Here is a 22,080-nt window from a genome sequence, read left to right on the forward strand (position 1 = left end):
TCTGCGGCCCCAGCAAATCGCCATCGCCCGAGAGGGGGACCTGTTGACCAAAGAGCGGCTGTGTTGCGGCCTGTCCATGTTCGAGGTCATCCTGACGCGCGTGCAGGCTTTTCTGGACGACCCCATCTGGCGCGGACCGCTGCCCAGCAATGGCGTGATGCACGTGGACGAGTGTGTGGAGTTCCACCGGCTGTGGAGCGCCATGCAGTTCGTCTACTGCATCCCCGTGGGGGCCCACGAGTTCACCGTGGAGTGAGTGATGCATGCTTATTACACTCGCGTAGCTCACGTGTCGTCCTTTCAGACAGCTCAAAGGTACAAGGGCAATTCCCGGCAACCTTTGGGTCACAAGATCTCTCTTTACTGCTGACACTACACTGCTGCTCCTTACCGCTACACCACACTGCTGCATCATACTGCTACACCACACTGACACTCCTTACCTCTACACCACACTGCTGCCCTGCTCCTTACCTCTACACCGTACTGCTGCCCTGCTCCTTACCACTACACCGCACTGCTGCATCTTACTGCTACACCACACTGCTGCCCTGCTCCTTACCTCTACACCACACTGCTGCCCTGCTCCTTACCACTACACCACACGGCTACCCTGCTCCTTACCACTACACCGCATTGCTGCCCTGCTCCTTACTGCTACACCACACTGCTGCCTTATTTTTCATGTGTAAGAGCGATATCTTCTTCCGCTAAGCGTTCCGGCTCAGTGAGTACATGCGTGCCTGTGACTGGTGCTGCAGACCCTGTCTGTCCCCCTCAGGCAGTGCTTCGGGGACGGGCTGCACTGGGCGGGCTGCATGATCATCAGCCTCCTGGGCCAGCAGCGGCGCTTCGACATCCTGGACTTCTGCTACCACCTGCTGAAGGTGCAGAAGCACGACGGCAAGGACGAGATCATCAAGAGCGTGGTGAGTGGGAGACGATAGAACAGGTCTTGCCACACTTCGTACGAAGTGTACCCTAACCCCTAACTCCTAACCTCTTACTCCTAACCCCTATCCTCTAATCCTAATACCTAACCCTCAAACTGTAATCCTGACTGTTAGCGTAACCTCTAGCTCTGATGAAAGATATGCTGATGAAACATGTGGCAGACCAAAAACACAACCTATCTGGGCAGATTCCAGGAAAAAATAGAAGCTGTTCAGGTCTGCAGAATGTTGTCAACTCACTGAGCCGGATAAACTGGTGAATGCTTACAATCTCAGCTGTCAACAACAAGTTGTCAGAGAAGATCCTGTCACATGGGGATCGTTATTCTGTAACGTTTCATGCCCTTTGACCCTCGGATGTAGAAGCATGACCTCTGCTGTTTTTCCTCTCTCATTTTGTGGTTTCTTATGAAGAAAGTGCTCATTGAGAAAGAGCTTTGCAACTTCACTGCTATTCAGCAGACAGCCGTTATGTTACATTCGTTACCTTACACCATTATATTCCACCATCTTCAGAGGAAATAGGACTTTCCTAATTTGTCCTTGAGGCCTCTGTCTGTAGAATGCACTCTTTTGACTTATAGCAATACTTTGCTAGAACGGACATCTGAAATAGTCTCTCCATGCAAAGGGTTGTGTGGTAACCCTAGTGTGCAAGCCAAATTCCTAATGTGGCGTGAGTGTCTCAACACCCTAACCAGCCTGTTTAAATGCTCCTTTCCTCTCCACCTTATCACATGTGTGTGGGCTGGTGTATTGGCCAAGTAGGTGTAAGGTATTTGAGGTGTGGTAACCTATCCGTCAAGAACTGAGATTAAGTGGTGTGTTCATTGCTGACAACAGTAGCAAGTATGATAACGTCATCCCACTAGTAAGCACCGTTTAGTCAGGAGTGGGATGTGTGTTATATTGTACACTTCTGAGTCATGTAGGTGTTTGGAAACTGGAAATGACCTCTTCCTGTTTCCCAACCCACAGCCTCTGAAGAAGATGGTGGACCGCATCCGCAAGTTCCAGATGCTGAACGATGAGATATTCGCCATCCTCAACAAGTACCTGAAGTCTGGGGATGGGGAGAGCCTACCGGTAGAGCACGTACGTTGCTTCCAGCCACCCATCCACCAATCCCTGGCCAGCAACTGAGGCTCCGGTGACACCATCCTCTAATCCTTGGACAGTTGCTGAGATATCAAACACTGAGTTTATAATAGCCTGATGTGGCTGCAGCTTCAAGCCCCTCTATTTTTCTAGTCAGTGATCAGATACTATGTGCCATCTTTGATTATCAACGGAACAGCAGTGTAAAGAATTTCATTGTATCATTCCATAGAATCTGGAGGCAAGAGCTGAATTAACATGTGCCTTACTAAAAAAAAGTGAATAGTAACTATCGTTTAAATATTTTTATTCTATTACTACCACACTCATTTTTTGTTTTATACTTAGATATCTTAAAGAATTGGTGGGGGAGAACTAAATGAATGTGGGTTTTTATTAAATGGCTATTTAAGGTTTCTGTAGTGGGAAAGTATCCAGAATATCAGATAAAATGGGACTGCCAGTAGAGAACATTTTCTTCATGGTGTTAAATTTTCATGCTACTTTTTTTTCCCTAAAAATCAAGCTTAAATCAACATGAATTTGTGAATTTAACCATGTTTTTACTCATTTATTGCATTTTGACCGTTTAAGTGTAATCTCATTTGAATAAAAGAAATCACCATCACCTCAATGCGACTCACACTGGTTTATAAAAGCCTACCTTCAAGTATCACTCAGAGTGTAAGAAAGTGCATGGTCCTGCTTCATAACAGTGTGTAAATGCTGCAGCAACAGTTCAAGGGACATTTGTTCCCACAAGGGTTGGATTTATTATAAAGTTAAGGGAACCGACAAATTAATTTATAGAAATGAACCCTGTGCATGTAAATACAGATCTCTGTACAGAAAGTATAAGAAAATCATTTAAAAACATTGGGAATAATATTTACAATGCTACATGGGTGAGATGGAACCTAATCATGTAGTCATGTTAAATTCCATGTGACAGATAAGGCAAACAGAAATATTAGCACAATCCATTGGTCCATCCAAGTCTTTTTTTAAGTATAGATTGTCTGAAATTTCAAACAAATGCACAACTTCCACCGGGCAGTCTGCACAGCTAGTTCCTTAAAATGTCCCTACAAGGCTGCTGTAGTCCCGTTTCTCCTGGAGATGCTGTCGAAGGGCGGGCCCACCTCCATGTCCTCCATGTCCAATGAGGTGTCGTTGTCCAGCAGCTCGTAGGAGGCGTGTCCTCCCAGGCCGTTGGCCAGGGGCGCGGCCCGCTCCTCCTTCCTGATGCTGACGGCCAGGCTGGCCAGGTTGATGCTGACGTCCTTGAAGGCATGGAGGAGGAAGATGCCGATGATGATGGTGACGAAGCCGGTGAGCGTGCCGATGACGTCGTCCGAGCCCATGTGCTCCCACTCCTTGAAGAGGATGGCGGAGCAGGTGAGCACCGACGTGGTGAAGAAGACATAGTAGATGGGCGTCACCAGGGAGGTGTTGAAGATGTCCAGCGCTTTGTTCAAGTAGTTGATCTGCGTGCTGACGCACGTCACCAGGCTGACCAGCAGGATCCAGGACAGCGGGTTCCTGATGGTGGGCTTCCCCGCGATGCCCTCTTTGATGGCGATGCCCAGGCCTTTGACGCAGGACACAGACAGCGCCCCGATGACGGAGCAGATGGCTATGTACACCAGGATGTTGGTCTGTCCGTGGCGAGGCCCCACCACGAAGATCAAGATGAGGGCCACGATGACAACAAAGGTCGCAAATATCAAGAAGCCTGAGGAGAGGCCAACAAAGACAAAGCAATCAAGGAGACGGTTCACTCAGCTTGCCAGATTCTGACTATCCTGTAACCTGTTTTCACGGATGTAGTTTTTTGTACTTTGTTCAATCACCCCTAAAAAAAACAAAACAAAAACAAACACCGCAAGACTCAAAAGTCAGCATCTCGAAAAAGCCACGTGCCCTGTGTCATTAGGGATTGCGATGTTAGAAACTGAAGCATTTGGTGAATGCGGTCCGACTGCGTCCCTACCCGGATCCACCAGCTTCTTGGCCATGTCCTCCAGGCTGCTGATCTCCTCCTCCTTGGGGGCGTGGATCACCATGGTGGTGGATCCCAGAATGCTCAGCACGCAGCCCAGCTTCCCGTGCAGGTTTAGCTTCTCCGAGAGGAAGTGCGAGGACAGGACCGAGCTGGAACGCACAGCACCGCTGTTATATGGCACATCAATCCCACCCTCTAATGCTCAGCGTGCAACACAACGCTCTCATACACAAACAGCACCATACTGAACCGACAACATGAGTAACTACTACAAAGATCTGACTACAGTTGTCAAAAATGCTGATACGTCAATAATGCAGAGATATTAAATTTCAAAAACAGTTGGGAGCTTCATTAATTATGCAATCGGTAAGACCAAATTGCAAAGGTATTGGAGCTGCATGTAAATGTATGATGAAAATGAGCTGTTTGTCAGTTACTGACAAAATAAAAGTTTCCCTTCATGTCTGCACAGGGACACCACACTCAGAACTCACTTTCTAGTGCTGATCTAGAATCAGTTTTCCAGACACCAGTCCTAACCTTCATTAAAGCAAAATTCTTTTCCTTTTCTGCTGTGGTATCAAAACTGAACTGAAGGCCAGTGTATGGTGACAACCCTAGATCCAAATACTATCTACAGTGTTTAAGACAAGGGAGATCGGGGGACTTGGTGTCTTCCCAATTTCTGGAACTTGCATAGTTTGTAGTCTGCCGCATGCATAAAGATATAGACAGGGACTTACCTGACGAGCACGCTCAGGGCTCCTAACGGGGTGACGAGCGTGGCTGGGGCAAATGCGTAGGCTGCAAAATTAGCTGCTTCTCCAGCTCCCACTGACAAAGAAAGAGTAGCGGAAATCAGACAGAGAGCCAACACCTGGCAACAAGTGCACAGCAACACACTGGCCCAGTCCCTCTCAGAACCCACCCAGAGACCAGCGCACAGCAACACACTGGCCCAGTCACTCTCAGAACCCACCCAGAGACCAGCGCACAGCAACACACTGGCCCAGTCACTCTCAGAACCCACCCAGAGACCAGCGCACAGCAACACACTGGCCCAGTCACTCTCAGAACCCACCCAGAGACCAGCGCACAGCAACACACTGGCCCAGTCACTCTCAGAACCCACCCAGAGACCAGCGCACAGCAACACACTGGCCCAGTCACTCTCAGAACCCACCCAGAGACCAGCGCACAGCAACACACTGGCCCAGTCACTCTCAGAACCCACCCAGAGACCAGCGCACAGCAACACACTGGCCCAGTCCCTCTCAGAACCCACCCAGAGACCAGCGCACAGCAACACACTGGCCCAGTCACTCTCAGAACCCACCCAGAGACCAGCGCACAGCTGTGTATACACAAGGTGGTCATGAAGTCCCAGTTTATTTCTGTAAAAACATCTTTATTTCAACAGGGAAGTATAATCATTTCAAATGTCCGAGAATGAACTCAATCTATTTTTGGTCTTCTTGGGTTCCACTTGAAATTGAAATAAGAGTATTACACTTACATGTAGATTTGAGAGAATTTTAAGCTTCTCAGACAAATAGATTGGGAGTCTGGGACTATATAATCATCCTGTAGTTAAGAGGTACGCAAAATTTTGTGTATTCGGATATGTAGCACTTACTGGATAACAGGCCAGCCCACCAAAGCCACTCTTTCAGATAGGCGTGTCCACCTTGACCTTTGAAACCAACAACATGGAAGTCAGAGAACAGAGCAGACTCTTCTGATCTATTGATTGTAAAGAGCAGCAGTCATTCTAAGCAACTGTCACACAAAAGTAACATCTGGTTATTTATTAACATGGATTTCAATATTTCATTACTGCCGTTTTGAAGGTGTCAGTACTAATTACTGCATGGGAAGTTTCCTGTTCTGCAAAAGCAAGTCTTGATTTTAATAAGGGAAAAGCCTATTCATTCATTCCTACTACCCTGTAATACCTTTATCTATTACTAGGTACAATACATTGTGACTTACAGATAAAGAACCTTCATACATCTACATGACCCTGCTTAACAAACAACTTACATAACTTACAGTATGTAAGTCTAACAATGACTTGTGTAACTTGCAATTTTTTACATGGCTCCAAATTTACAGCTAGATATTTACTGAGGCATCTTTGAATTAGGCACCTTGCCCAACACAACTTAAATGTCCCATTTGAACCAACAACCTTTTGGTTACAAGCTCTCTTCCTTACTTCTACACCACGCTGCTGCACCTGACATCGGAGTTTTAAACACTCTAATTATAAACGAATGGGCTGAAAGGGGAGTGGCTTATCAGATAAGCTAACGATCTCGTCAAATTTCAATCGCAGCCATTCCAAACGGCAGTTTAAAATGAAAGTCAAGGTCCAGTAAATAGCTGGGTTAATGAACAGCTGTGTGCAATAAAGGGAGAGTTGCGCAGTTCGCTGCCACACGGCACACCCGATTATGTTACAGCACAGGCCATTGTTGACATGCAAGCACAGACAGGACATCCCTGAAACCCTAATTCCCGGCACACTCCCTCCACATTCTAGGAATGTGGAACAATAATGGCCTTTTGTACAGCTCGCAGAAATAATTACTAAACTCTTCCAGCAAATACCTTCTTATTTAAGATCCAGGCAAATCGAATTAACTTCCACGTAAAAATATCACCTAAACGATCACAGAACGAGCGTTAATGTACTGACTGGCAATTATATCCGGCGTCTGCGTGCACACAGTTATTAGTCATTCGTGTCAGAGTTCAGGGTGTAAGAATGACTGTACCCGCTCGCATGGAGCCCTTCCTGGCCAGGCGAAGCAGGCCTTTCTTCTTGAGGATGAAGCTTCCCCCGATGAAAGCGCTGGAGCTGATGGCTAACCCCAGTCCGATGTAAAAGTCATACTTTCCTCTGTCCTGACCCATGGCGAAGCTGGATGCACACGGTTAATATCCGTTACATTGATGACCCCCCACAGACAAGCTGCTGGCCAGAAGCAAGACGGGCCTGGCCAACAGCTGTACCTAGGAGGAAAAAAAATAAAATTCGAGAATGTCAATAACACTCACTGACCACCAGCATGCACAGACTTTCTATTGTGTAGGTCAGGACAGAAGTTGCAGAAAACGGACACCTACTGTCAGCCTGCTGGCCAATGAATGCAAAACGGGAGGGATCCTGCATGCATTATTAAGCGCGGCTTCTCCATGCAGTGTTGTATTTCGAATATATAAACCTGATCTTCCACCGTGGTTTTCTGCGTCTCGCTTACACCTAACGCTGAGAAGCGTTCAGCTATCCGCAAATTGTTCATTTCATGCAGCGGCCCAGGTCTGTGCGCTAGCTACTTTCCTCTGTCGCTAGCTTTGCTACATTGTCTGAGGGTATAAGGAAACGACAAGCTACCGGTGCAACCATCCAAAATGACACCTATTCATTAAAAATAAAACGGAATATCCAATGCAATGCTCCGAGAACATAACTTAATGTCCACTAGCCAGCTAGCACGCCGGGAAAAAACACAACAATAAGCCACGTTTTGTTCCCGTCCTATAATTAAGCAGTGGTTGCTTACTGTCACAATTTCTTGCCCGTATTGAGTGACCACCATTGCTGATTGTGCGACTTGATTATCCTTTGAAGCCATATATAGCTAGCTAGCGGCTATGGCCGTTTAGACATGTTGGCTAAAATACCCATTTAAAATCAACACTGTGATTGTACCCCTATGATCTATCTGGGTGGCTAACCAGTTGGGTATTTCAGAGATCAAACCAAAATAAATAAGCCAGCTAGCTATCTGGCTAACCGAACACGCACAGTTGTGGTTTCGACAAGAGTGATCATGCACATACACATAGAACTAGAACACTACATCACTAGAACAGCTATAACTAAACCTATAGCTATAACTAAACCATTTGGTTAGCTACTTTTCCCTCGTTTCACTCACAGAAAACCAAGATAGTCCGTTAACCACACATTATAGCTCCAATATACACGCTGCGCGTTTCGGCAGGATAGTCGGCTAGCTATCTAGAACGCTGGAGTACATCCTGCTAGCTGAATATACTAGTTACCTAATGTCCCAATCTATTTTAGCTAGCATCTGATAGCGACCAATACAAATAAACTAGCTAGCCAGCAGCCAAATTACGCTCATCGGGACATCGGCAAAGCGACATATCCCGGCGTTTGTTAGGTTGATGGCAACCCAACTTCAGCGAACTGAGTTACTCTATCTATCATCAAGCTAGCTAGCTAATCGTTTCCCTTGTTACTCCGGGTTAGCCTGCTAGCCATCTGCCAAACCGCGCTAAAATTCAGCAGGCCACAATAATCGACAACTAAACGAGGCACAAATATGATTTGCACTTGAGTTACCTGTTAGTAGTTCGTGGGGTGATTTTTTTCGGCAGTGGACTAGAGGCGGTGTATTATTTCACTAACTCCCCATTATCCCCATCTTGACTCACCTCGCCTCGGAAAAGCAAGCACTTCCCAATAACCACTTATGCGTCACAAACGCCAGTGGGCGGTGCGCATATGCACCCACTGCGTCAATGAGGAAGTAGCTTGGGTACTTGTGTTTTTGCAGGCATGGCTCGAGTGGTCAACTTTTGGCACGATACCATGTTTGACTGACATCATCAATACGAATTACAGCACTGTGTATATAATTAATTGAAATGATTTAGTTTGAATGGACAGGGGAATTCCTGTATCATTTCAAACGGGACACTTTCATGAATGAAAACATTTTTGCTGATTAAATCCTATTTATAGCCAATACGGTAAACAAGTTGCATCTGACCAATTCTTTTGTAACGTGTGCTCTTGACATCACGCAAATATTGCTTTGCTCTTGACATCTATCCATCTGTAGTAAGAATGTTTCTCGAAGCGTCATGTAAATTCTTCACTCTGATCTTATCTTTGAAATTTGTCTTAATGTTGAGGTATTTCAGTACGTCTCAGAGATTTGCTGCTCCAAATCGCACGCTATGGATCATGCATCTTCAACCAAACCTTTTCAATAACAAAAATAGACTTGCAGATCCAATATTCTCTATCTGTACTTGAAGAATACACCATGACCACCACATTGTGGCTTGTTATGTCAAAATGCACAGATCCTCATCTCCAATGTCAGAACACCTGTACATGCTTCCTGGAAAATTAACTTTCCATGTTTGTGTACAACTTCAAAATTTCTTAGGAGTGTTGGAAGCACTCTGTAATTATAATTACAGCAAAACAGAGCACCACACCCTAGGTGTATTGCCCAAGGTTATCAGTCCCAAATCTGCTGCACCTTGCAAAAGAAAATGATTTTCTGACTACAAAATATTAGCTAATTTTTCTGTTTCTGTGGGAAAAATGAACATTTTGTACTGAAGAGCACAGCGATCCTTTCTCGAACAATTACGTTTTTGTATGTATTCCAATTTTCCATTTGTACCAATAAATTAAAAACAAGCCCGTGTACACTGAGTATCAGCAGAAAAGTCCCGAACATCCAACAACTAATTAAATTAAGTAAATCTGTACACCATGAACTAACCTAACAATTTTCTTTCTTCCTGTTTTCATTTAGCCAAACTACATTTTTCCACCAAGAATGTTAATCTCCACCATGTTTTCCATCTAAAGAGGAATTTTCTGTATCCAAAGAAACAAATGTACTTCTTCCCCTCTCATGCTCTTTTGCTTGTATTTAAAACAGGTCAATCGAAAAAGCCAAAGAAGTCAACCAGTCAGCAATCACACGTAAACATACTTACTCAAGGTAAACAATGGGTCAGAATCACTCTCTAACCTCTGAATGAAATCCAGTGCTGTACAAAAAGCTGTCTGTTGGAATGGATAATAACATCAGTGAATACGAATGTCATCAAAGCAAAAGCCCGGGCAGGGTTAGCTGATAAACACGCCCCGTGAGGTCAGCAGTGCTTGTCTTGCTTTGGAGGGAGGACCTGCTCAGCAGACCTGTGCAAGTTACACAAGCTCTACAGGCCTCTGTTTCCCACCTGAACAGCTGTGAGCAGGGAGGGGAGGAGCCTGAGCAGACGGTGAAAGGAAATAAATAGAAATTGTTTTCATATTCTTCCGTTGTGGTTTTTCTTTTGTACAGACATTTCAAAACAATTCGGATACCATTAACACCCCCAAAAGGGAGCTGGATAATTGTGTTACTCTTTATTTCATTAAACAATTGTTACAAAGTTAAATAGATTAAAAAAACATTACAAATATCCCTGATATCTGGACATATCCACTGATTAATTTATGGTCCTCAGAGGCTTTAGGAGAAGTTTTGAAAATGTCTATTAGTCTTCTTTAGGTTTTGCTTCTGCTTCTTTCCAGGTGATGGTTGATTCCTGAGAGAAGCGGAGCAGGAAAACACCTGCGGATACCGTGCTGAGGCCACAGAGCATGCCCAGACAGTCGGCCACGCCCACCGCGGTCCACTCCCTGAAGAGGATGGCCGAGGCCAGGATGACGGTGGAGGTGAAAGTCACGTAGTAGATGGCCTCGAACATGTTGGAGCTGAAGCGCTCTAAGGCCTTGTTGATGAAAGTGAACTGAATGAGGATGCTGACTGTGAGCGTTCCCAGAAGGCCGAGGGAGAGGGAGAGCGCGCCGTCGCTGGAAGGCCCGCCCGAGAAGACGTCCTGGGCAGCCATCCCCAGGCCCTTGCTGCTGGGCACAGTAAAGCTCCCCAGGAGGGAGCAGATGGAGATGTAGACCATGATGTTGGATGAGCCGTGGGCCGGGGCGACCCAAACGATCAGCACAACCAGCAGCAGCGTGACCACCGCGATGTAGGCCTGGAGCACTGCAGAGCAGGGAGGCAAGCTTTTGACAAGCTCCCCTCACACCACACGCAAAGCGTCTCGCAATCACACACTCCAACACTACACTCACTTTGGACCCTTACTGCTCATTGAACTGAATAGCGCGTGTTTTTTTTTTGTGAATGAAATGTGCAACCTAAATGCTAAGGCAGGGCAGCAGTGTAGTGGTAAAGAGCAGGGCTAATAATGAAAACATTGCTGGTGCGATTCCCCGCCCGGGCACTGCTGCTGTAACCTTGGGCAAGGTACTTAACCCAGAATTGCCTAACATGTTAAACTCTAACCTACGTAAGTCACTCTGGATAAGATTATTGTCATTCAGCAGTCAGTGTAATATAATGAGAGGCATGCAGCACAAAGGATATGAGCAGTGCTAACAGCAGGCAAATGGTTAAAAACAAACACCTTACAAAGCTGAGCTGCCGTTACGTCACGTACCTGGATCTCCCAGCCTCTCCTCCAGCTCTGCTCGGGTGGTCACGTTCTCAGACTTTGGGGCGTGAATGATCAGCACAACGGACCCTACACAGCACAGCATGCAGCCGAGCTTCCCCAGAATATTCAGATGCTCCTGGAGAACATGAGAGGCCAGCACAGCCCTGTGCCACAAAGCAAGCATTGTGGTTATGTTGACAATGCGGAGACAAGCACAGGAGCAGGTGCACCGGGCCAGCAGGCTTCAATGGGACCTCTGTTTCCCGGCAACACAAAACGACTTCTTGCCTGGTTGTCGCAGATCTTTAACTTGCTGCATTAGTCCCATTTAGTCATAACATGACATCAAATGGTCGAGTAGGTAAATACACTGTAACTGTGTTATGCAAACGATACAATCAGAATGATCTAACTAAAATTACCACTGTTTTCCATTTCTGTTCTCGCTGTTCTAATGACACTAATCTATGTGTGTGTGTGCCTTGCCTGTGTTTTTGAAGGGAGGGTTTAGAGGGGTTGGTCAGAGTTTGGGTGTGCATCATTTATCAGTACTGAGCTTTAAAATTATGCAGTCATTTACGTTTTGATAAAAAGAAAGACCGCTAGATTCTGCATGCTGATAAATTAACAAGATGCACTGCAATTGCTAAATTAGATTAAAAACAGCTCTAATCTCACAATGCTCAATGTTAACATTTTTCAAAGATTACGTGGAATATTGTACATATTATATGACTGTCAGGGTCCTGCATTTTTGAACTGGAGATTTTACATGGCCTGACCTGCTTTTCACGCTGTTTTAAACATAAATATAAAAATTAAAAGGTACAAAAAACACATACAGAAATCTTATAAAACGGTGCTTAAGATGAGTACATGTGCAATCTATCACATTCTGTAAATGACCTTATTTTTGCCATTCATGTTATTGTTTTCATATTTACTTATTAAAAAAGATATATGTAATGTTTAAATTAATGACACAATTCTGACTTTGATAAGCTTTCTCAATAAATATCGTGCAAAACAATTCTGTCATTTAACTGCCCTATAGCTCCAACTGGGCAATAAACACTAGTACTGGCAAAAGGTCACTTGGGTAAATATTGAACACTTACTCTAGCTTGGGTTGGGTATTACTTTAGGATTTTATGTACTTCCAGTAAATAATGAATTACAACAGACCTGGTTGATTAGACTCTAAGGATCAGTTAAATTGCTTCAAATCGTGTCTCTGTGATGCATATCATTTTGGAGGGAAAAAAAGCAGTTACCAGAGTTGAGGATACAAATGCAACTAGTACACAAAATGGATGCCAATGCTCTTATCATGAGAGTTAATAATGGTAGTGAAGCAGATGGGTGAGTCTTGATACTGTTAGCTAACTTAAGCAGGCCAAGGATTAACTTTAACAAGAAGGATGGACTGCACCATAATTCACCAGTAATGCATGCTCTTTTTGTCATCCTGTTGGGTTGTTTCTTAAATAACAACTGTACAGTGAATATATTGTTTGCATTCTGGAGTGGATGCCTTGCTTTCTCTCTCTGATGTGTGCTTTATGTAGTTCATATTATGTGGCTAGCAAGTAAAACGACTGCTTTGCTGTGATTACCTAGCAACCATGTTTGTTCTGGGTTTGGTGTTTCCGGAGCTTCATGGCAGTGCATTTTGACAAGCGTGAAAGTGGCGGGCAGATATTTCATCCAGCTGCTCAACAGTTTTCTCTGTCCTTCATGGATATAACCATGTAACGTTTTCCAGTGATATACAGGCAGGATCACGTATGTAGATTATATTTTAAATTACTTCCAGTTTGGTTCAGGTAACCACATGAAGAACGCCTGTGCGACTGGGATTTGCACCAGTCTGTGTTTTTGTGGGTTCAGTTCTGTTTCAGGTTTACAATTCATACCCCATCCATATTCTACATGGCTTGGCACCAAACACAGTACATCACTTGTTTAACTTATATGGATATACTTCCATTCTCTTGTTCTGGAAGTCACTCTGGATAAGATCTGCTGAATGAATGTTATGTAATGTGATGTAACATAATGTCATGCACTGCTGCCACCTACAGGAGTTCTGTGGTAGTGAACTCTCACCGGTAATGCAGAAACCATTCCACTGACGGTGAGGAAAGACCTGTATTCTGAATACAAGTTATATAATTTCAGTTTTATGCATGCATGTTAATCAGTTCAGAACATGTTGAAATGTAAATTGAGAATAAGAAATAGTAGACTTGTTCAGGGTGTATTTAGTAAATGTGGGTTGAGGTGAGGGTGCGGTTTTATTTCGGCTTCATGGTTCAGACCCTATGCTCTGAGGAATATAGCTCTTTTAAAGGGAGAGAAATACAGTGCTGGTGAAATGGCAATACTCACCCAAAGAGCACGCCGAGAGCTCCTAACGGTGTGACAACCACAGCAGGGGCAGCATTGTATGCCAAGAAATTCCCTATTTGGCCCACGATCACTGTTTGGAAGGACCACAGGATATGTATAAATGACTGGCTTGTTTAACTTTTGGTAACCTGAACTGTAATCCTCATTGCATCCATTAATACAGCGTGCTGTGATATAAGTTTTGATAATACCGCTTGCTACCAGTATATACGCGGGCGCGCGCGCACACACGTAACAATTTCTTCTATATTTCTGCCAGTACAACAAGCTACCACGGTCTTAGTGATAATTCTGGTTACTTTTTAACGTATTTCCATTTATGGCAGTTGCTATAATGCATGTGTGAAATAAACGTTTGAAACATATTGACTGTAGTAACTTATAATTCAGCCACCGAATACAGCAAGAAAACTGCGCCAAAGGAGGGCGCTGTACTCACTTGCGAAGGTGCCGCTCCACCACACACAGTCTGTTAAATAGGAGTCACCTAAAATGCACAGGAGTGAAGCTGTGTGTCAGTTCTGACACATCTCTCCGATACAAAGGACTACCTTAATTATTTGTTCTTCTTAAGTAGGAGACTGACAATATTTAAAATGTGAATACACTGCCATAGTTTGCTAGCTGTGGTTACGGTGAATTTTCAGTGAAAGCTTAGATTTCTTTGCCACATCTGTATTCCTACCTCGTTTTCGGGCACGCAAAATGCCCTTTTTCTGTAGTACAAACGTCGATCCATTTATGAAGCTGGACACAACGGCTACTGTAACTCCAACAACCACAGACTGAGATGGAGTTTGAACTGATTCCAAAGTCATTTTAGTTGTTCAACTAGTTGAAATGTTCCGTGCAACCAACAGAACAGCCACAACGTGGAAATTATTTGCTATGTATTTGGTAGCATGTTACAACAGACGTCACTAAAGGTAAACTATCCACATCATGACACTGCATACTGTTTTCATTGTAACAACAAAGATTCTCTCTTTGGTTCCCCTCGTTCGGCCGGAAGTTGGGGCTGTGACATTCGCTAAAAACGCTCCATCTTTTCTTCGCGCGCCCTCCTTCGGCAACTGTAGAAACGCAAATTTGCAGCAGATTCTCTGACAGTCTCTCCCATTGAAAACCTTCTTGCAAGCGTATTTTTCAAATATTTATTTATACCCACAGCAAAAAATGACATATGCTTGTGTGTGGCATGTTGAGCTGCAAACCAATGAAATAGGTCGGCAAAATATGTGTGGCTAATTCATCCACGAGACATACCGTTCACCTCTAATATTAACAACCGTTAAAGATGACATACAGTGCAGCAACCGCTTTGCTATGTGTACGTGCATTATGGACATACTATAGAACTAAACCAGTTAGGCGACGAATCTCAATCGCTAAGAATAGCGACTTAGCTGCGTTTGCCGATTCTTATACCGCGAAAAACAGTGCATTTGTGATACCCCCAGCGCACGGTTCGCGATGTTTGCCACCATTTAATATTGGGTTCGGCAATTATCTCTTGTCGAGTCACAAGACGCCAGACACAATATTGCTAAATTAAAGGCTATTTAACGCAACCTTCAACATCTGAGTGCTCAGACTTGTTACGCCAGCTGTCAATCAAGCGGACTCCTCCCACTATGCCTTACGTCCACCTATCGTTAATGAGAGGCCCATTGCCCCGCCTATTTTTAGCCGTAGTTCTGACGTCACTGATTTACCCTCCTTAGCCCCTTGGATATTGTGGCTGTCAATCATGGTTCAACATGGATGACATTAGAATGCAGCAGAGCTGGAAACTGTAACAGGACTGAAGACAGAAATAGAAAAATTCAAAGCCAACAGGTAAGCAAAACATTGTTTTAAAAGGCAGCGAATTTAGTTCAGAGAATACACTTACTTGCATGGGAGCAGTCAAGTTGAAGGTTTTACGGTAAAATAAAATCCTCATCTGTAGATTGTGGCGTTCTAGCTAGCCAGCTAGCAAACTGCACCAAGGCAGTATCAACAACAGTGAGCAGAGCTGCTAAGGTATCCAACGAGCTAGCAATCAGCTATGGTGGCTGAATTTATGTGCAGTATGATTCAAGAAATATATATATTTCTGTTCCTTTCCATTCAATTGGGTCGTGCAGTGTACTAGAAAATTACAACGGCAACACCCTTGTCTGCGATTATTAATTTATTTTGCTTGACAACCATGTCGGACCGTGACGTTCGGCATTGGTTGATAAGGTATGGAATTGGCATAAGCGACATCTTGTAGGGGATGGCTTTGCTAGCTAAACCACTGATAACGAAACAAGCTGTCGATGATAGAAAAAGACCCTTGAAAAATGATAATTGGCTAGCTAGCTCTTTAATCCCGTAATGAAGGATACCAGTTTTGTACGTGCTAGTCCGCGGAGAAAATATCTATTAAAAGCGGACATTTTCAAAAGTGATATCGAAACGTGACAGCAAATATGGTGTGTACTTTTAGACATTTGTCATCATATAATAAACGAAAATCTAGACCTGATGAACATTAATTTAGTGCAAAACAGGGACTGTAGAGGAACCTCCCATGTCTAATATTTATTTATTTTTTCCTTCTCTATGGAATGTAAATCGTGTTCGCTAGTTAGCTATCCACCCAACGTGAGGACTCGTAGAGCTACACATACATTAGTTAGCTAGGAATCCCATTTTGCGGGGAATCCGCCGGTATTCGGTATTGTTAGCTTGCGATTTATGTATCAAGTAGCTCATGTCTTCATTTTCAACCTCCAGTGGTTTGATCGCCAGCTATAGGTGTTAGCAGGGGGTTAGTACAGAGGAGAGGGACTTCCAGGTGTGGTAGCTAACGTTAGCTAACACTGAAAGGATGTACCTTGCTCACTGTGTTTCTAAGAAGTAAATTCTGTATTGTTCTTGCTTTAATAAAATAAATAATCTCTGTCATTATAACTAATTAGCCATAAGCTTGGCTCTCAAGACATAAAGCCAGCTGTTTAAGCTGGTATGGCAATTCTATTAAAAAAGCTCTGCTCAGGTTGGAAGCAGTAGGCACATGCGAGGAACGAAGCAGGTCATTTATCATTGGAGTAACTTAGTGTGCCCTTACAGTTGTTGATATGATGTCTGTTTTTCGTGATTAGGACAGGCTGCGATCGCAGCCGGGCGAGAAAAAGGGAAAGATGCCTTCCCCGTCCTTCTCCCTGGATGCCCAGCTGAGGTTTCACACCAAATGGCTGAAGATAGATCTGCAGGTAAGCAGGTTTTTCCTGAGTTCGATTCCTCCCCTTCCCTTATCCAGTCTCCCAGCTCCTGAGGTCAGGGTGCAACCGACTGAGAGGGTTTAAGTGTGTACTTAGCTGTGTGACACGTCCTTTGGTCTCGGGCCTCTTGATGCACCTTGCGGGTCACTGATTGGCATCAGTGATTGGGCAGTGTCCTCTGGTCTTTGGTTAATCACCATGCCATGAATTCGGGCATGACGATCAGGCAGGAACCTAATCCCCCCTGGCTTAGATCCATGGCAGTTTTTCTCTGGCCCCTTCTCAGGCCTGAGTGGTAAGTAGGTGAGATGGGCATTTGGGCGTCTTTAAGGACACCGTGCCCGCAATATTTGTGTGACATTTTTGTTGGGTGATTTGATGGCGCCTCTTGCATCGGTGCTGGGAAGTTGCAGCGGTGTAATGGCTTTCGGATGTTGTTTATTTCTTATCGGTACATAACCTCCCCCAATTCATGTGTTTTTGTTTTTCTTTGAGTGCTATTTTAAGTATTAATGCATCAGCAACAAGTGGGGCAAGCTAGCCTTGAAGCAATGTTATGCAAACATTGAGCCACTTGACTGGGACATGGATAGTTGTGGGGGCAAAAGTCTCCTCAGCTTTATTGAATTTTTTTTCATTTTTTGTCAAGAGTCAAAGCTCAGCAGTTGGGCAATTGGAATTGGGTCTCATTCACCCAGTAGAGTTTTAGGGTGTTCTGCTATGGTTTAGGTAGACTGATGTCAATAGCTCCCAGAGAAGAATCTGGTCAGCAGCAGGAGAACCAGGTTGCATTCCCAAACTCAACATTAGCTGTTTTAGCCTGGTAGCATTGTGCCTTGAACCTCCATCTGATGAATGGCAAACAGCTCTCTGCATGTTGTTGATCCTTCCTTTGAACGGCGTTAGAGCAGCTTTGTCACAAATTCAGCCAGGAAGTTGAGTAATTAATTAACAAGAAAATCTCTGTTGTTGAGCTTTCGCGGCAGGCCTCCCTGTTAAAGGCATTCCACAAATGCTGGTGCTGGCAGAGTTAAAGCATGAGTGTGTGCTCTGCTGTTCTGTCGGAACCGTGTTGGGCTCTGCGCTGACATCTGTGTCACTGGAAGGCCCGACCCAGCAGCTGTGAGGAATGTTTTGCAAGGCGTCATGTACCTGCCAGGTTGAGGTCCATTCCATCAGTGGGAGTTACCGCGGTTCGAGTCTGCGACTTGGGGTCAGTCACTGTCACAAGGCTTACGTGCCGTGCCCTGTGATACAATCGATTCTCGCTCGCTTGCTCAAAGGGCAGGGCAGGTGACGTGTATCTTTCAGTTAGCCATCAGTGCCACGGTATCATGCTTTGGGACTCGGAGGGTCCTTCCTGGGTAACTACAGGATATCATGATTCTGTTACAGCCACAGCAATAATCAGAGATGGCTCTTCAATTTTTGGTAGAATTGGCAATTGTTGCCACCCTTTTCGTCTTTATCGGATTCTGATGTCTGTATAAGTTTTGATTTACACAGCTTTTTTTGTTTCTGTGCCCCGAATGCAAAGAATGACAGCAGCTTTTAACTGAGGTTTATTGTCTTTGTTAGGCACTGCCTGTCTTCTAAGTGCCAGAACATTAAGTGGGCTGATACTTCTTACGATTTCAACACAGCAGACCCACCCTCTCAGATTAGGCCAAGTTGGCTTGGTTTGTATCATTTCTGAAGTTCCTGTAAGTTACATGTACTGCTTTTGCCTGTGTAGATTAATGGAGTTGGAGAGAGAGTGTTGCATTTAATGCAGTTATACAAAGACTGCAGGTGTCTTAATGGACCGTAAATGCACTGCACTTGAGTACAATGCCACATGTTTGCAGGTTGACACAGCTGTAAAACCTCCATTTCGGATGATTAGGTGAATACAGCTAGCATCTTGATATAAATTAGGCTAGGAATGTGGATGAATAAGAAGCAGTCTGTGTGTTTTGTCAACACGTAGCCGGTTTCCTCCGCAATGCCTCACCCAGATACATGTCTCTGTGGTATGACTGAGAACAGATAATTCTGTGTATGTGTGTCCTCTAGCCGTGCCACATCCAACAGAGAAACTTACCGAAAATATCCTGGTCACAAACTGTTAATTCCCTGAAAATGCGTGAATATGGTGAATTACCTAATTAATTGCCTGCGTCACAGCCTCACAGTCACATAGCCTCGTAGCCATGTGGACGTAGCTCAGCTGGGAGGCCAGATAGTGTTTATCTCGGTGGTGCATGTGTAGAGCAGGTCCCCCGCGACCGTGACTGCCGCTCGAATTCCACAGGGCCTCTCCCACTGCCTGCTTGCATACCTTCCCTCACGAACGCTGGTGGGGGGCTCGCAGCGCCTGGCTCAGCTGTTTTCGGACTGTGCCGGGGCCCAGGACATCACGTGCCTGTTTTGCTTTCAAAGACATCTGACCCAGCGTTGCACAAGGACTCGGGGATGCGCCTGTGGCCAAAATTAGACCTGTCTCAATGGGGCCTGGAGAGAGCCAGCGACGCTGGCCTGGTCACGGGCATTGAATGTCGAGTGTCATGTTTGATTTACCGTGTTATATTGACATTTGACACCCGAATCTTGGAAAGCATGTGTTCCAGTCTGTCCGTCAATAGTCATTACCTTTATGTTGCAAGCGCTGCTCTAATGATCTGAGCTACAGATGGATACATATCAGTGTGCAGTTTTCCTGTTCAAGTTGGTCTAATGAGCCTCTGCACTTGGTGCCGCATAGATTCATGGCCAGGTGAAGAGAAGCAGGTTGATTACAAGATGCCTTTCTGATGCTTTCTTTAGCAGAGCTTTTATTATGTCAGTTTTACAAGACGACGTTTACAGCCTCTCGGGCCGACCTACAGCGATTAAGACATCCATCAGCGAAAGGTTTGTTTGTCATCCTTTGTTCAGAAAGAACAGAACTGTGCACACTGTACAGATACTTTATGTGTCGGTGGTATTGAACTGGCTCCTCTAATCTTGGTTCAAATTAAAGCTCTTTATGTTGTCATTGAAGATCAAGATAATACTGATGAATTTACCATTTACCCCTCCATGTGTTATTTTTTTCCCCTTGATAAGCACGAAAAGGAAATGTGTCTTGAAAGGTTTCTTGATGCGAAAACTGATGGATTTGTTGTGGTTTTAATTGGATCAGAGGTTTTTCCCTACCCTTGGCTGCTCTGTAGCAGTTTCGCGGTTGATGCAATCTGCGTGTTAGACTGTGAGTGCAGTGTGGTGGCAGTGTAGCGTAGTGGTTAAGGAGCAGGACTCGTAACCGAAAGGTTGCCGGTTCGATCCCCACTGGGGCACTGCTGCTGTACCCTTGGGCAAGGTACTTAACCCACAGTTGCCTCAGTAAATATCCAGCTGTATAAATGGATAACATTGTAAAGAACTGTAACCTATGTAAGTCGCTTTGGATAAAAGCGTCTGCCAAATGAATAAATGTAAATGTAAATGTGTGGCAATTCCAGTGCTGGGATTCCATGTGAAATCAAATCAGCATTTTTTTTTTTTTTGTGACCCTCTCAGCTGGTGCACCCTGCTTCCTGCTGTTTACCACACAGTGGAGGATATCTGGAAATTAAAACGGTGTTCCATTACTATTTTTGAGCCCTTTTTGATACTTAGGTTCCTGTTTTTGTATACAGGAGCCTGCTTTCATATTTGTTGCGGTCATGTTGCGGTGTACTGCACAGAGTGTAATGCGTGTTAGTGGAAACTTTTCTCACTGCTGTCATGACAACCCCGTCACATATTAATATGGTCATATCTGTAAAAACTGCTGCTCTAGAATGTTCTCTTCCTGACTATACTTACAGTAATCACGCATTGGACAAAGCTATACTTGAAATTGTAATGCTGACAGTCAAACAGTAACACATTAATTTAAAGATTACGAAAGCCACTAATTGAGCAGTACTCAGCGGTACTTTCAGAAGCGGATGTGAATTTGTCCAGGCTCAGCTCCCAACCACACAGGAGACTTGTGTCAGTTTTCCAGAAGGTCTGATGTATCGTGACAGCTAAAATCAAGTCGAGTCCACGCGGACTGACCTCAGTTTGAGTGGAAGAAAGTGAATCTGTGGGTTAAATTTTGTCGGCGGTGGCCAGCGCGCATCGACATGGTTCATTCCTTTCTTGGATCTGGGCTGGAATGAACACATGTGAAGTCTGCAGGAGAGAGGAAGCAGACCTGAGCCATTGTTCTCTTTGGCACAGGGAGAGTGGTGTTGCATTCCCTCTCGGCACGGTGTTAGGGGCCCGGTAGGCTGGCTGCTCACACAAACACACACACAAACACACACACACACACACACACACACACACGACTGCCTGTTCGAGTGCAGTGCACTGTGACGATTACTGCCTTTAATACCTGCCGGTATTAGAATGAGAATCTGATGATTTTAAAATTGGTGGCAAATCACGCATAATGGACTCTAATGTCTCTGGTTTCCTTTTCCATCTTTGCGATGAAAGACAAATTATATAAGGCCTGAAAGAGTTATTTGCTGATCTGTCAGAAATGTGTCTTGGCTTTTCTCATTTGCGTGGTTGCTGGGAGATTGAGTGGGACAGAGGGCACGGAAGAAAGACTTGGGTGTGAAGGTGGCAGAGAGAGCAGATGTGGCGTTTGAAGGTGTGTAGGGAGAGCGGATCTGGCTTGTGAAGGTGTGTAGGGAGAGCGGATCTGTGTCGGTGAGTTTTAGCACTGTCAGTTTGCCGTTTTTGTGCCCCGAGCGCAGCTTTGTCCCTTGAGCGTGTCAGTGAGTGTCAGCGCCGTCCTGTCCTCCTCTCCCGTAGCGTGCCTTCTCCCCGGAGGGGCTGAGCGAGATGTGGAACGAGATGGTGAAGGATGAGGAGATCACCTGCAACGGAGAGGAATCCACCCATCCAGGTGAGGCCCGCTAACGTCATCAACGCTCTGCTTCTGGTCCTAGTAACAGTCACTATTTTTAAATACCTTCAATTAGCAGCAGCCCTGACTCAGGGCAACCACTGATATAGATATAGGTGTTGGTGAAGTTAGTTAGGCCAGAGGGAGGTACCTTCAGAC

General features: G+C 44.8%; 4 protein-coding genes across 7 annotated transcripts in view; 2 read left to right on the forward strand and 2 right to left on the reverse strand.

The window, feature by feature from the left end:
* LOC118789592 (cytoplasmic FMR1-interacting protein 1 homolog) overlaps window positions 1-2,679 on the forward strand; it is a 61,475-nt gene extending 58,796 nt beyond the window's left edge. The window contains exons 29-31 of the mRNA XM_036546075.1: window positions 14-252; window positions 782-929; window positions 1,932-2,679. Of these exons, the coding sequence (XP_036401968.1) occupies window positions 14-252; window positions 782-929; window positions 1,932-2,096 (552 nt within the window). The 3' untranslated portion in view covers window positions 2,097-2,679. The remainder of the gene's footprint in view (window positions 1-13; window positions 253-781; window positions 930-1,931) is intronic.
* A 99-nt stretch (window positions 2,680-2,778) lies between these two features.
* On the reverse strand, window positions 2,779-9,944 carry nipa2 (NIPA magnesium transporter 2). Of its 4 annotated transcripts, none has more exons than XM_036546079.1 (6): window positions 8,530-8,608; window positions 6,840-7,077; window positions 5,696-5,752; window positions 4,803-4,893; window positions 4,045-4,205; window positions 2,779-3,786 (listed from the first exon to the last, which is right to left on the reverse strand). In XM_036546079.1, exons 2-6 carry the CDS (start codon window positions 6,976-6,978, stop codon window positions 3,137-3,139), a joined length of 1,098 nt encoding a protein of 365 aa, XP_036401972.1. In that variant the 5' UTR covers window positions 6,979-7,077; window positions 8,530-8,608; the 3' UTR covers window positions 2,779-3,136. The 4 variants fall into 4 exon arrangements, with proteins under 4 accessions (XP_036401972.1, XP_036401971.1, XP_036401969.1 ...); XM_036546078.1 differs by lacking the exon at window positions 8,530-8,608 and adding an exon at window positions 9,873-9,944 and having other exon boundaries at window positions 2,789-3,786; XM_036546076.1 differs by lacking the exon at window positions 8,530-8,608 and adding an exon at window positions 9,838-9,915 and having other exon boundaries at window positions 2,789-3,786.
* A 386-nt stretch (window positions 9,945-10,330) lies between these two features.
* On the reverse strand, window positions 10,331-14,736 carry nipa1 (NIPA magnesium transporter 1). Its single transcript, XM_036545985.1, has 5 exons — window positions 14,444-14,736; window positions 14,198-14,245; window positions 13,738-13,828; window positions 11,350-11,510; window positions 10,331-10,892 (listed from the first exon to the last, which is right to left on the reverse strand). Exons 1-5 carry the CDS (start codon window positions 14,574-14,576, stop codon window positions 10,384-10,386), a joined length of 942 nt encoding a protein of 313 aa, XP_036401878.1. The 5' UTR covers window positions 14,577-14,736; the 3' UTR covers window positions 10,331-10,383.
* A 790-nt stretch (window positions 14,737-15,526) lies between these two features.
* herc2 (HECT and RLD domain containing E3 ubiquitin protein ligase 2) overlaps window positions 15,527-22,080 on the forward strand; it is a 72,806-nt gene continuing 66,252 nt past the window's right edge. Inside the window, exons 1-3 of the mRNA XM_036545373.1 lie at window positions 15,527-15,597; window positions 16,893-17,003; window positions 21,828-21,921. Of these exons, the coding sequence (XP_036401266.1) occupies window positions 16,932-17,003; window positions 21,828-21,921 (166 nt within the window). The 5' untranslated portion in view covers window positions 15,527-15,597; window positions 16,893-16,931. The remainder of the gene's footprint in view (window positions 15,598-16,892; window positions 17,004-21,827; window positions 21,922-22,080) is intronic.

The sequence above is a fragment of the Megalops cyprinoides genome, chromosome 14 (genome assembly GCF_013368585.1).
Source record: "Megalops cyprinoides isolate fMegCyp1 chromosome 14, fMegCyp1.pri, whole genome shotgun sequence".
NCBI classification, from domain to species: domain Eukaryota; kingdom Metazoa; phylum Chordata; class Actinopteri; order Elopiformes; family Megalopidae; genus Megalops; species Megalops cyprinoides.

Coding starts and splice junctions, on each gene's coding strand:
- nipa2 (XM_036546079.1), bottom strand. CDS start 6,978: ATGGGTCAGGACAGAGGAAAGTATGACTTTTACATCGGACTGGGGTTA. Junction 5,753..6,839: donor GAAGGGCTCCATGCGAGCGG/GTACAGTCATTC, acceptor TTGGTTTCAAAG/GTCAAGGTGGACACGCCTAT. Junction 4,206..4,802: donor GCCCTGAGCGTGCTCGTCAG/GTAAGTCCCTGT, acceptor TGTGCGTTCCAG/CTCGGTCCTGTCCTCGCACT.
- nipa1 (XM_036545985.1), bottom strand. CDS start 14,576: ATGACTTTGGAATCAGTTCAAACTCCATCTCAGTCTGTGGTTGTTGGA. Junction 14,246..14,443: donor TTTGCGTGCCCGAAAACGAG/GTAGGAATACAG, acceptor TGTGCATTTTAG/GTGACTCCTATTTAACAGAC. Junction 13,829..14,197: donor GTGGAGCGGCACCTTCGCAA/GTGAGTACAGCG, acceptor CCTTCCAAACAG/TGATCGTGGGCCAAATAGGG.